General features: G+C 36.3%; 1 protein-coding gene across 1 annotated transcript in view; it reads right to left on the reverse strand.

Moving 5' to 3' along the window:
• LOC148950339 (dihydrolipoyllysine-residue succinyltransferase component of 2-oxoglutarate dehydrogenase complex, mitochondrial) overlaps nt 1-14,542 on the reverse strand; it is a 77,129-nt gene that overhangs the window by 26,481 nt on the left and 36,106 nt on the right. The window contains exons 3-6 of the mRNA XM_089092307.1: nt 10,736-10,866; nt 9,447-9,555; nt 8,468-8,745; nt 625-752 (exon numbers count right to left, since the gene is read on the reverse strand). Coding sequence (XP_088948433.1) covers nt 625-752; nt 8,468-8,745; nt 9,447-9,555; nt 10,736-10,866 — 646 coding nt within the window. The remainder of the gene's footprint in view (nt 1-624; nt 753-8,467; nt 8,746-9,446; nt 9,556-10,735; nt 10,867-14,542) is intronic.

Genomic DNA, 14,542 nt, shown 5'->3' on the forward strand with positions numbered 1-14,542 from the left:
CCTACGACACTAAGTCTCTTAAGGGATGTTCGTGTTAATTTATCATTTTGTACCATTTAGTCTTGTTGTGATTACGTTTACCGTATCCTTTACGTACATTATAAAATGAATTTGCTGCCAGGTCTAACCCATTTGTCAGTTTCAAAAAAGACCAAGAGCGATAGAGTCTTTACGTAAAAAAACACTATGTTGCAACGAAAATAGCCCCTAGACTACAGGTTATGAAGATGCAAGCGCAATTTCCTTATAATACTTCGAATAAGCATCATCACTTGACATAATACAAAAAAAGTCCTTTATAATAGTTCTTATATAAGTCACTTATTAGATATAATAAGTGACTTACAGAAGAACTTCGCACCCATAATAGTAGAAAGAAACAGATTTCGGTTTATAAGTCAAGCTTGCATTAAATTTTACTCTTGCTAACCTCTGACAAGACCAAAAAACAAATAGCAAGACAAACTATTGAAGAGGAAATCACAGAATGATTACCCTGACGGGATACCCAGACCATGTTTGTGTCCTGTTGGGAAAGAAGAAAAAGAGCATAAAGTGGGGACGAAATTTTTTGCCGTTAAACAATGGCAGTCTGTTGAAAAAATATTTAAAAAATGAACAAACCTCATATCGATTTCGTTGAATGTTGTGAGCATTGCGTTTGTATTCTGTGCGTCCTTAAGTCGTTGTGCGATTCTTTGTCTCATTCGATTCATTTTAACACGTTGCTCAGTCCGTGTTCCAGTTATTCCCTAGACGGAGATAGAAAAATTGTATAAGCTATGTCTGAACTCGTAATTTTACAAAAGAAGATGGGATTAAAAATCAATGATAAATTCATAAACAAAATTAAACAAAAACAGCCAAAAAAAATTTTTTTATTTGCAATCAAAATAAGAAATTTCTAAGAATCTGTACTACAAAAGCTAAACATCATACTGAACTACCGTGCAACTGAACCACCGTGCAACTGAACCCTCGTGTAACTGAACCATCGTGCAACTGAACCACTGCACCGAAGCAGGTAATTAACCTTTTCCAAACTAAACGATAACAACTACGAGCGTAGAAAATACCCAAAAATGAAAACAACAAAATAAACAAAGTGGTAAAAAAAATTACAGTATGTAGACGGTGAGAGCCACCGTTTACCCCCCCCCCCCCCCACAAAAAAACATCCTTTAGGGAAAATACCCCGCGGAAAATACCTACCCGTAGAAAATCCCGCCCCCCCCCCCCAAAAAAAAAAATACCTCTTGCGGTTGATTAGTCTCCAATCACTTTCGGCTTATAAAAAAAGTCTAGAAATGCCTGGGATTATCAAACAATTTCTATACCCATCCTCCTGTCGTCTCTCCCTTAGAGCTAGTTCTGTATTTATTTGAAGGCTCAATGAGAGCTGAGATGTTTTGGCATCCAAATGCATCCTTTGAGATATCTCCCTCTCTTCCTAGGTACAAAACAATCAGATAACCCAATTGTAGAAGTTTCAGTTCCTTTTTAATTTTTTTTTTATTTGTCTATTGCATACAGATAGTATTTGTCATTGGGAAACATACGGAAATTTTTTGTGTGGGGGTTTTCTGGAGGATCTTTCATGAGAAGAAAGTATTTGCACTGAGCGGGGGGGGGGGGCAAGATTTACACATAAATTCCGCTTTTCCACTTCCCTTGGAACTTCTCAATTAAAAAATAACACGACTAAAAGAAGATTTTTAAATTTTGAAAACCATAATTTCCGCAAGGGCGGTATTTTCCAGGTGATGAGGTTTTCGTGGGTGGAGGAGGGGAAATTTTCCGTGTAGGAGGGGGGTAAACACTTAGACCCGTAGAAAGTGACAGGGTGAAGGGAACCCCAAACAACAGACATAAAAAAGAGACATAAACCTTGATTTCAGAGCTTATGACGTCCGATTTTCTTTGTTTTGCGACAACAAAACAGAGCATTTTTATAAATCCTCTTGACAGTAATTTATATAAAGACTTAAAAAAGCAAACAATTCCAACAAGGTTGAACATGTAAAGATTCTAACTTGTGTTTTACCCAATGTAAGTATGGTGGTTGAGTTAAACGAGGGTTCAATTGTACGGTGGTTTAGTTGCATGACGGTTCAGCTGTACGGTGGTACAGTTACACGGGAATCCAGTTACACAGTGGTTCAGTTACACGGGGGTTAATTAAAATGGGTTTGAGTTGCACGAGGATTCAGATAAAGGGGTTTAGTTGCATGGGGGTTTAGTAGTCCGAGGATTCAGTTGCACGGTGGTTCAGTTGCACGGTGGTTCAGTTGTAGGGTGGTTCAGTTGCACGGTGGTTTAGTTGCTTGGGGTTCAGTTACACGGGGGTTCAGTTACAATGGAACCGCTAAAAACATGATCTAGAATAAAGTATGAAAGGAGATACCAAACTTCGAACGGCACCATCTACAAAATGTTAAACATTTCGACTTCATATGAAAAATAACGGATATTTTGCCTAAATTTATTTTCAAAATTGCTTTAGCCTAAATCTAAAAGCATTTTAAAAGCATTGATTAATTATTTAGGAACTAATGACTGAAGCTTTTTAAAAACACAAATTTACATCACTGGCACTGTAGGCCCCCTTCAGCTTCATGTTTTTAAATAGTGCCGCCCAAAGCCTAATGATTATCTGCTAAAAAAAAAAAAAATCAACAAAGTGCATGTTTTTCTTTATATTTAGGTTATTCAAAATAATTCTTATAGTAAAGAACTTTCAAGACACCCTATACAATTTAAATTGCTATAGTTGACAATTCAATTTGAGATTTTCACCCTAAATATATCGAAACTATTTTTATCGACACGATTGACTACATCTGTAATTACTAGCTCAGGAAATATTGAACTAGGTTAAAAATGATGCAATTAATTTAATTTGAAAAACACTGATCAGTCATGCAGCAACTGGGTAGGATATTTTCATTCAGTTAAAAAAAAGAATAGACTAGTAACAAAATATATAAAAGTTGAAAATGATTTTAAATACTACCTCCCTTAAATACATATTTACCTTCATAAATTTAAGCTATAAAAAGAAAACCGAAACAGCCAAAGGAGTTAAAGAACTGAAACATCCATACCCACAAACAGTGGCGTATTTAGGGGGGAGGGGCTCTGCCCCTAAAATTCCCAAGGAATTTTTTTAAGAGTTTAACTTCTTTCTCTCAACAGTCCCCTTCATTTTGTGTTGTTTACTTTGATAATATATTGGAAGTGCTGCACAGCAATAAAATTTCTCTCCTTTAAAATTCTCTTATTGCTTTTATATATCTGACTAGATCCTACACTTTTAAGATCTATTTCACATCCTTAGCCAGGAATCGTCATTGCCTCTGTCATTCCATCTTTTTGGTCGAGTCTTATTTCATACTTATTGTGATTATGTTTGGTCAGGTTGAAAGCAATATAAGCTTCGTTGTTAGCATTTGTGACTCGACGTGACTCAGTGATACTTAAACAGAAAGTGAATGTGAAAGAAAGAAAGTGACTGAATGGTACTTAAATAAGAAAATATATAGACAGATATCATAATGGCGAAACGAAAATGTCAACAATCTCTGTACAATTTTTTTTTTCTTCAAAACACTGCGTATAACTGATGAAGACGGTGCTTTGACTCCTACTGTTCCAGCTGTTGAAGAAACGGTGGAACGTACTCGCCTAATCTAATTCTTGGGAAAGCCATACCACACAAAGGGATTAATAATTAATGGCCATTTTTTATTGCAGCTTCATACACCATTTCCCCTTTTTCACGTTTTTAAATACACGAGAAAGATTGGACCTTAAAAATGAAACAGATTAGTCCTATAACAGCATGGCATTGACACTAACCGTCCAGATCATTTCTCTATTAGAAGTAGATCTACAGTTATTGTCAACATGAAAACCTCACCAACAGTTTAAATACCTTATATCACTTCAAATTCTAATTGAATATTTTACTTGCAAATCCTAGCCTTAGTAACACAATAACTTTCTTTAATACCTTAAAGAAGTTTAAAATTATTCAACATTTTTGTAGTTATAAAGCAGCCACCAGAAATCCGTAACTATTGGAGAAGCTACACTGCACAGCGGGTTAGTTTCTTCGACAGAGGATTTTTATTAACTCAGTAGTTTTAGACAATAGATATATTGATTGTCTAACTGGTCTTTTTCCACAAATTTAATTTCTTGGGAAAGATGGGGTGAAATAAAAACAGATACAAGAACTAAAGATACGGTGGGTGTTTTATATCTACCAAATTCCTAATTTCGAGACTCAAACTTGGAAAAAAATACAGCTTACACGATTGTTGCTCGATTTTACAACTATACCATAAAATCCTTGTTGAAATAGAGAAAAGGATTGTCTATGAGCCAAGGCACACAAGAACGGATTGTTAGACAACAATAGTTGCACTTTTTGTCCCCCGTCTTCTGAGGCCTGGGTTCATTTTCCCGTTTTTTGAACCAAAAGCGTTCTCCTAAGGCCTGCAAAGAAAGGAGAGCGGCGACTATGAGGTCACTTATCCTATCTCTTCTTGGAATTAGCGTAACAATAAAATAAAATATGAAACATGGATGACAATTATGCAGGTGTGAAGGTCAAAGTTGCGGGAACATTTCGAATAATCGGCAAAAAACACAAAATATGAATCTCCTCCAGCGCAGAACAATATCGTCGATAGTGTAGGCAGTGTATTTCGGGACGCAATTTTGAAAAGAACAAAAAATGCGAAATGTTTTTCAATATTGGCCGATGAGACGAGTGTAACTTCAAAAGAACAGTTTGTTCTGGTCATTCGTTTCTATGACGATCATCAAATAGAAGAAAGGTTTTCAAACTTCGGCACTGCAAATAAATTGAGTGGTGTAGGTATGGCAAAGCAGATTATTAGACTGTGCTTATATTTTGAATTAGACATGAACAAGTTAGTTGGAATTGGCTTTAATGGAGGTAGTAACATACCCGGTTTGTAAAGGGTGCTTAAGCAGAGATACGAAACCAGTATCCACTTGCCATTTACGCGCAATGTGCTTTGCACTGTTCAGACCTTGCCTTAGTGAATGTCTCCAGAATATATTCAATTCAAATGCTAAATGGATACTGCGAAAGTCATTTTTTCCTTCTCCCCCAAACGAACTGAGTCATTAGCTTCTGCTCTGCCATCTGTTCAGCCGCATACAAAAAAGCAAACACTCCTTCGCTGTTACGACACATGGAAGGTTGAAAAGCATGATAGTGTTATCACTTTTTTGGAGCTTTCCCCTGATGTTGTTGAGTACTGGAGAGCTTTGTTGACAATCAGACAGATTCTGGTCTAATGGCTAAAACCAGCTTCTTAGCAGCAGCCGTAACTGAGTTCAGCTTCATTTTCTCTCTGATCCTTGTTAAAAAAAATAAGCTCGATTCTGCTTTCAACTTCTGTTTCCCTGTCGAAGGAAAATTTAGATCTACTTGCCAGCTGTAAACATATCAATCTATCCAAGTCTGCATTAAAAGGGCTAGCGGAAAAGAAATCTTCCTTCTATTAATGGAAAAGCAGTCCAGACAGCTGAAAGTATCGGAACACTTGACTCAATAATAAGGCGACATTGTCAGTCATTCCCCTCTTCTAAAACTTCTCTTTTTTTTACAAATACTTTGTCTTTTCCCCACATCGATCAGCAATGTGAAGAACTGAGCTACAACATTTCAAATCCAACTTCTGCTCCCTTGTTTTACTGTTGAAGGTGTATTAGCCAAAATTGTGACGAAGCTGCCAAACTATAAGCAGTTCTGTTTCCTTGAGACTAGTCTTCTTACTCAGCTGACGGTCTGGCAAACCAACTGGAGGTCTATAGATAAGTCTTATTATCCTAATATAGTTTATGAAACTCTTGGTGTGTACAACAACCGCTTTTTTCCAACTATGCATTCGCTCTTGATTGTATTCTCCACTCTCTCTGATACCACTGTATCTGCATAATCTTCGTTTAGCTTCTTAAAGCAGCTTAAAGCCGCATCTACATTTGGCGTTTTCTGGAAATCTGGGATGCATGTAGGAGTCTACACTGGTAAAAATCAAAAGCAAATTCCAAAAATCAAAATGCAGCCATGTGATACATTTATGATGGCTTTGGCCCAAAATCATAATTCAACAAACATAGATCAACATTTCCTATTTCTTAACTAAATCTGAGATTCTCGTATGTACATATATGTGTATGTCTATTCGACACCAAAAGCTCCGCACAGCCATGGTCATAAACGACAAAAGAAAAAAGAAAATAACATAAACAAATAATTAAAATATTCAATTAAACAATTAAAAAGTGAAAACAACATACAATATTAATTAAAAGATAAAAACTAACATAAATATAATCATCAAAGAACACCCTCTCATTGGGTCGTGCCCATTCGAAAAAACCGCACCAGATTCCTAATGCTCACAAAACACTCATACTTCAACAATTTGTTCGCTGACTACTCTTCCCCCTCGCCCTCTTTAAAAATTAATTTCTAAAATCCCTTACCCCCCCCCCATCCATCCCCGAAAAATACAACACATTTTCCCTCCACTCTCCATACATTAAACAGCTGTAAGGACAATTTTCTGTTCTAACCCTTTCTTAAATATCTCCTTCTTTCCCCAGCGGCAAAACAATTACCTATACAAGAAATCACCCGTTTAATATCATCCCTAGACAACCTAGCTATAAAATATTCCTCAATATTCGTACTGGTACAGATCACTAATAGGTAATGAGCTCTTAATTTGTGCATAACTATCAGAAAACACAACTTCCCCAGTTAGATAATTTAGGTAGTACAACGTATATGTGTGAATTATGGTTGTAAAAATGCACTAGTTTTGACACATGAACATTATTCTCTTCATAATTTTAGGGGAGGGGATCACTTTTTTCATTTATAGTAGTCCCTCAAATATAGTAGACTCAGGTCTTAATCTCCACAGTTTTTCTTTGTGGGAATAAATTATTTCTCCTTGATAACTCCTCTGCCATGGCCATATAAGTTTGGACTTTATATCCTATTTTTCTGTAGGTCATCAAATTTGTCCTTCCAAATTTCAATTAGTTAGAAAGTTTCTTCATTCGACCATTTCTGAGAGATTTTACAAGCTTCTTTATTTTTCCTTGTAAGTCCGATGGCTTTATTATAAAATGTATTGCTTGATTAAGCTCCCATAAAACGGAACAACCCGTCTTGACTTCCTGATTTTTAGCATACCGGCCCATTTTCGGCATTTTTTTTTTTTTGTCGTACACAGAAACGGAAAAATGGAACGGCGGTAGCAGTCTACAAAACCCAGTTTTCCGTCCCAGTTTTCCAGAAAACGCCGAATGTAGACGGGGCTAAAAACATACCTCCGAAATCAGACAGGAAAGGGCAGGTTGAATAGTCATGCACACATGTTTATCCATCAATGTTTATCATGTTTATCAAGTGAGTATGTTGTTTTTTTTTGTCCGAATCAAGGATTAGCAAGCCTAGATCTCTTCTATTTGGTTAATAGAGCCGAATATTTTAAATTTTTCTTTAGTAGCAATTTAATAAATAAGCTCAAAAAGAAGACTATGACAGTAATATATTTAGTTTCTGGTAAGTTTCTGGACTTCCATTACCTTTTAGCTTGTACCCTCCCCCCCCCCCAAAAAAAACGAAAATCCTAAATATGCCACTGTCTACAAATAGGGGTAAGAGTTGGTACTTTCCCTCCGGGACTTCTGCTAGTGCATATCTATGGGTTTTTTTTAGTCAATTCAACTATATTTGGTCTCATCTACTAATTTTATTATAGTCCATGAACCACATATTTAACAAGAACTTCATATGGGGATGGGGTGGTGGATAGGTGGGACTCCTGAATTTACTCCTCAGATATACACAGCACAAGAATAATAGTTCTTCTACTGCAGCTTCATTGGAAAAAATAACAAAATCATTTCCCTTAAACTGCCTAAGCTAAGGATTTTCAGGCTGTTAAATGGCTTTTCAAGACAAAATTTCAATATTGCCTCTGCCATATTACCCTTAGGTTTGTATTTGAAAGTTCGAGCGTGCTTGAGAATGAAGTCCGAAAGGTATTGTTAAAATTATGGCTTGAAAAAACAAGTTGAACCCCTTCAAATTTAGAACTCAGACAGCTTAAACAACATTTATATTTTGTTTGCCTAGGATAGAACATAGCAATAGAAATTATTTCTGAATTCCTTTTCAGTTAAGGTATTAAAGTCCAACACAAATCTTATACTTGTTTACAGTCGGTTTCTTTCAGACTAACTGCCTTATGCTCTTTAATTACTTTATGTAATTTAAACATCAGAATGACAATGATTTCCACCTCATATATTAGTATCCCAACAAGGTTATTAAGCTTATATTGTCAGTGCAGTCTGTCAAAGCAGTCCTAGTTCAGGAAAATAAGGAAGAGAGAATAAACCAACAAACCTTAGTATAATCTTCAGGAGGAAGCTTTACGGTAGCTGCTTGTAGTGGAGTAGCGCGTATTGGCTTAATGCTTTCAGCTGGAATGGAGCTCATGGGCCCTTTTGGAAGGGGAGGTATGGGTGGAGGAGTTGTCGGGATTGGTCCAGAGGCAGGAGTAGGAGTCTCGGGCTTAGGTGGAGTAGTTATTTTTGGAGGCTCTGGCACAACACCTTCTGGTGGGGTAACTTTCTTCACCTCTGGTTCCACGGCTGCTGGCGATGGTTTTGCAGCTTCTGCGCCTATTAGAAATCAATTTTAAAATAAATAGTGACTTTTGGCTCTTTCAGCCTTTCCCCCTTTTTACATGCATCATATGTCATTTCAGTTTTTCTTTTCTCCTTTCTGTTCTTGTCAACTTTTCTGCAGTTTCTTTAGGTTATTTGCTAGTCAGAAATGTAAAATACCAAAAGAAAAAGAATACTCTATGCAGAAAACAATAGTAAAAACACCATAGCATAATAGCAAACATAAAAGCAAAACAGCAAAATCCATGCAATATGAATTCAATCACATATTATACTGAGTTTTGAATAGCAAACTTTTTAACAAGAGACAATTTTGTTAGAGGATAGAGGAAACTTATTTCTCCAAAATTATGAAAAAAAATAAACGTTGATTTCAATTCTAATAAGGGCGTAAAGTAAATTAAAATCATTAAAAATTTAGAATTTATGCTTAATGAGAATTTGAGGATTCAAATACAGATAATTTATGCTTTGAAAACTGTTTATGATGCTTTTACAATTCTTCTGCACAACAGAGCCTCATTACCTTTTAAACTTTATCAAGTTTTCTTTAGTGATGGAGGAAGGATGGCTGAATCACAGCGATTAGTGCTTTAGTTTTTTTTTCCTGGCAATGATGATTCTCCTGACTATAAGAAAAAATTACTCCAGTCCAACTGTGTACAAGAATCTAAATACAAGAAATTGATTCTTACCTGAAGGAGCTAAGGTGAATAGTTTCATGCCACTTTGCACAGTAGCACCATCTTCAACAAATGTTTCTTGTATAACACCAGATGCGGGTGCGGGTACTGGGATTGAAGTCTATAAAGATAAACTACCAAAATAACGACGAATTTTCCCTCATGTACTTGAATGTAAAAACAAACTTAGATACATACAATTATAACTACGGTTACAATAAATCTGACATTAAAATTTGAAGCCCATAGTGGCATTAATTACAACCATGACACCCACAAGAGCCAATGTCCTAACAGACAAACGTAGAACAAATCAACGAATATTCGTGTTTTTTTTTTCTATTCATAACACAAGACACATTTTAATTTATTCTTGTCAGTTTATTCTATGGATTTTTTAAACTGCGTCTTTCTTAGAAGGTTAATACTTTTAAGGCTTTTCTAAATCTTTTTCTAGACAAATTTCAATTTACTGCATTAGAAATTGAGATAAAAAAAAACCTAAGACACTAATTTCAGAAAAATAAAAGCAATGAAAATAATTAAACATGTGAGTTTTTTTCTGAATACTACACAACATATAATGATTTTGTTTGTTCATTCGAGAATATTAATATTTCTTTTATATTTTTAAGTGGGTTTTTCAAAAACTTAGGGTCCAAACTAAAGTTTAGAGATGACAATACTGTCATCTTTATTCATGACAATAAAAAAGAAAACAATAGCTACAACCCTTGAAACATTCAGAAAATAAAAAAATTTAAAATCCCACAATATTATGTCGTTTTTCTACCAGACAACCATAAATTTTTATTTATTTATAAATAGTGGTAATATATCAGAACACGTCTCTAAAAAAAAAATAATAATCTTCTAAGTCATACAAATTAAATTAACATTCCCGTAATGACTAACAGAAGGTTCAAGCTTTTTTTAAAAAAATTAATGTTTCTATATAAATTGGTTTTTAAAAAAGCAGTGGTATGCTTAAATCAGCATTTGCAGTAAACACATCGTTCTGATCAATTTAGCCAATTTCATGCACTTAGCTTTGATATTGTTAAGAAACCATTGATCGAGTCTCACAATTAAATATACGCCACATGTTAAATTAATACATTAATATGATTAGTATCCTATTATCGATAAACAAAATAAATCTTCCATGTCATCAGTGAATTTTCCGTAAAAGTTTCTATTTTTTATCAATATTTTTTCCATAAGGAATTGCCTGCAATGAGAGAGTAAATTAGCCACGAAGGAAGAGAGAGAGAGGGAATACAAAGAAAGATGATACTTACCTTATCAGTTTCAATTTCACAGACAACTTCGTCTTCAGCGACACTATCTCCAACACTTTTCTCCCATCGCACATCACCTTCACTAACAGAATCAGCAAATTGGGGTACTACAACAACTTTGATCTCGCTCCCTACACATTGAGATGAAATAAAGTAAATTAATAATTCTGATATTTAGTTGACCCCTGTCAATTATCCAATGGATAATCTGTCAACCAAAGGATCGCCAAAGTAAAATAAAAAATATGATGAACTCTAGCTTGTTCATTAGCTCTTTATGTTTAATTGTCAATATCCAGCAATTGAATTGTGTAACACAACATATTGCTGAATTTAAGCTACTCTAGCGAAAAAGCAAAGCTAGTTTGATATATAATAATAAACATGATTAATGAACAAGAGTAAAGAGGTAAACATAAAGTAATTCATTGGTATACAACAAGCTACTACCCCAGAATATGACACGGGAGCATCATTGAACAAGAAATCTTTTGGATGACCAAATGTTGAGATTTTGGAGATGGCTGAACTTGACAGGACTGCCAACAGACAATAGAAAAAAAACGCATAAGATGCCACCGAATTGCCTAATTTAAGGCCACTTGTGACAGAAAACGCTACTATTGAACACAACAAATATTATTATGCTTCTATTTCTTTGTGGAGATACGCTTACAGGGTTTGGAATGATTCCTGCTCATTAGAAAAGTGACTGGACGATCTGCCAAGTGACTTATAGGGTGAAAAAATGGACCAATAGGTACCAAAGTTGGAAGGGATTTTGATTGCAATTCATGGTTAAAACATTCCTTTGCTTATGAATCAGAAACAGTGACCAAGTCGCCCTAAAAATAGTCATATTCATGGGCCTCGGAAAAAACTCATTTTCCCTGGAGACGGGTCAGTTGTCTCTGTTTACCCATCTTTTTTTCATATTTTCAGTTGGGTTTACTAAAAAAAAAAAAAAAAAAAAAAAAAATCCATAAAATTTCAGCTTATAAGCTAACCCATTCACTTCTCAGACTTCTTTGAGAGATTGGCGAACCTGCTTATGAAGTCTGAATTCTTCTTTTGTATGTCCTTCCCAGCCCGCTCTCTTTCATCTGAATCGTTTTTTTCATGTTCTAGTGCTTTCATAACATTCTCTAGTAGGGAATTGGCCAAGGCGATGTCAACGGAATCCTTTGAAGCCACCGCTCTCTGTAAGTGATCGGCGCTTTCTTTCAAGAGGGCATCAACAATTGCTCATTTTTGTTTTTCAGAGGCCAGCTTTTCTTGCAATAAATCCTCCAGTCTATCTTGCTTCTTTTTTTTGCTAGAGATATCAACTACGTTCAGCTTCCTTTCTTTCTTTTGGACGCTTCGTTCAGCAGCTTGTTCTTTTGCCTTCCTATCCAAATAGTCTTGGTATTTTGACCATGCCAACCTAGCCAAAGTTAACAATTCTTTGGGAATATAGGAAACCTTTCGGGTTTGCCTCCATATGTGTTCAATTCGTCAATCAAACACAGCTTCGTATTCAGGACTCTTTCTGACAAGGAGACTCTGTCCGACGGAAGAAGTATTTCTGTGAGCAACAAACCTCTCTCTACGTCAGCACAGCCGTGTTATAATGTCAACACAACTTTTACAAGCTTCACCAAAGGCATACACTTTTACCCACCAAACGCATCTGTCATAGAGAAGATTTGATGCCAATAATGGCCGACCCGCGAGGGCGTTGGTTCTACTGAGTTCTCGGCTTGCAGCAATACCCACTCACTGTTAACATCATTAAAACTTACTCCAACTGGGATCTCTCGAGCAATTACAACTATATCTGATAGACTTCTACCTCTTCTTCTTTCCCTGGTATCCAGGCACCTAAGCGCTTCAAGAAGGCTATTAGAAGAGATAGGGCGCTTCTTGATCAAGCGTTCGGCAGCCGCCTTCGCGCCCTTCAACGGAACCCTTGTCTTTCCACCAATATGAGTTTCTGAGCATCTAAACCAAGCTCAAACTACCCACCTACAATAGTGTCCTGCAAATAGTTGTCAAAATTCTCAAGCAAACTGGTAGACATTTCATCAGCAGACATGAAAATGTCTTGTTTCAGAAGTCTCACCAAAACAGTGGGAAGAAAGTTTTTCAGCTCGGCATGAAGAGCGTAGGTCTACAAAAGGGCTCCGTTCTACTGAATAGGTGCCCAGGGCCCGGGGGCAGTCGTTGTAAATTATGCCCTGTGGGCACATATGGTTCTTATGGAAGAGATGCTCGTATAAACTTCAGAGAGGGCTCATTTGATTGGAAATTGAAAGCTCTAGTTCATTTTTTAAGAGTCAAAAGAGATCCAAAGGCACCAGCCCCCCCCCCCCCCCCACGCCTTTTTTCCCCAAACCGATCTAATAAAAATTTTGAGATAGCCATTTTTAACGAAATGCCTATCTCAAAAATTTTATCTGATGAATTTGGGGAAAAGGGCGTGGGGGGGGGGGGCTAGTTGCCCTCCGATCTATTTTGACTCTGAAAAAGTGAACTAGAACTTTTAATTTCCTATCAAATGAGCCCTCTCTGAAGTTTATACAAGTATCCCTTCTATAAGAATCATATTTGTCCCCAGGTTATAACTTGCAAAGCTTGCCCCTGGGTCCTGGGGACTTGTTTCGACCCTGGAGTTTTTGTTATATTTCCGTACAACTACTATTAACAAAATGGCTACATAAGAATTTTTATATTATGCATTTGGAGAAAAAAGGGTGTGGGGGGGGGGCTAGTTGGCCTCCGATCACTTTTGACTCTTAAAAAGGGCACTAGAACTCTCGATTTGCAATCGAATGAGCCCCCTTGAAGTTTATACGACGACCCCTTCCATATGAAGTGCCTCTGGTAAATTATTTTTCTAATGAAAACGAGACGGTATCCTATCAAGGTGGTATCCAGAGGGGGGGGGGTAGGGAGGCATTACATTTAAATGATAATATCTCGAATTTTTTTTTATTGAAAGCAGAGATCCCAAAAAGTTAATTTTTTTTAATTTAAAGTAGATACTGCATCCTATCAAGGTGGTATCCCGGGGGGGGGGGGCATAGGAAGTTATTATATTTAAGTGATAGTACCTTGATTTTTTTTTTATTTTAAGCAGGGATGCCAAAAAAGTTGAAAAGTTGACAGAAATTAAAAATATTTTCGTGTGTTATACTTGATACAGCACTAGCATGGCTTTATCGTCCAAAGGAAAAGGGACATATGCGTCCAATCCGTTTTTTTTTCTTATTGATGAAACGGGTTTACTTTGAAAACATTCATTCATAAGTACCAGGCAGAATCACACTAAAACGAATTGGTGTGACGAAAGCGATACCGACATCTCCACCTAACATTGCACTCGAGTAACAATAGCGCCCTTGGTCCAGTGCCCAAGCTACATTAAAAGGCCAGGTCATAATAAAAGCTTTCAATTTGGGAGGTTCAAGGAGGAGTCGTTGACAATCTTTTGACCTCAGGGTACTAGATGTTGCAAGGTTCTTACGTATCTACAGTGGTTTAAAAAAATCGATCGCCCCACAAATGATTACCAAAAATATGCACAAATATAACAAATGTAACATTTGGAATATTATAACACTTTTTTAAAAGCTTTGAAGAAAAAAAAAAAAAAAAAGCTAAATACCCCTAACTTCACTTAAAAGCTATTTTAAAAAGAAACTCTTTGGAGATTTCCATGGAAATGACCATAGCAGAAGCTTTGAGCCTGAGCGGGGATCAAAGAAGAGTCTTTGAGTATTTTGACCACATGTGACTTATTGTTGCGACTTTCTTAAATTTGGT

This window comes from Artemia sp. Qi Xiang Cuo, chromosome 7 (genome assembly GCF_049724085.1).
Source record: "Artemia sp. Qi Xiang Cuo chromosome 7, ASM4972408v1, whole genome shotgun sequence".
Taxonomy (NCBI): Eukaryota; Metazoa; Arthropoda; class Branchiopoda; order Anostraca; family Artemiidae; genus Artemia; species Artemia sp. Qi Xiang Cuo.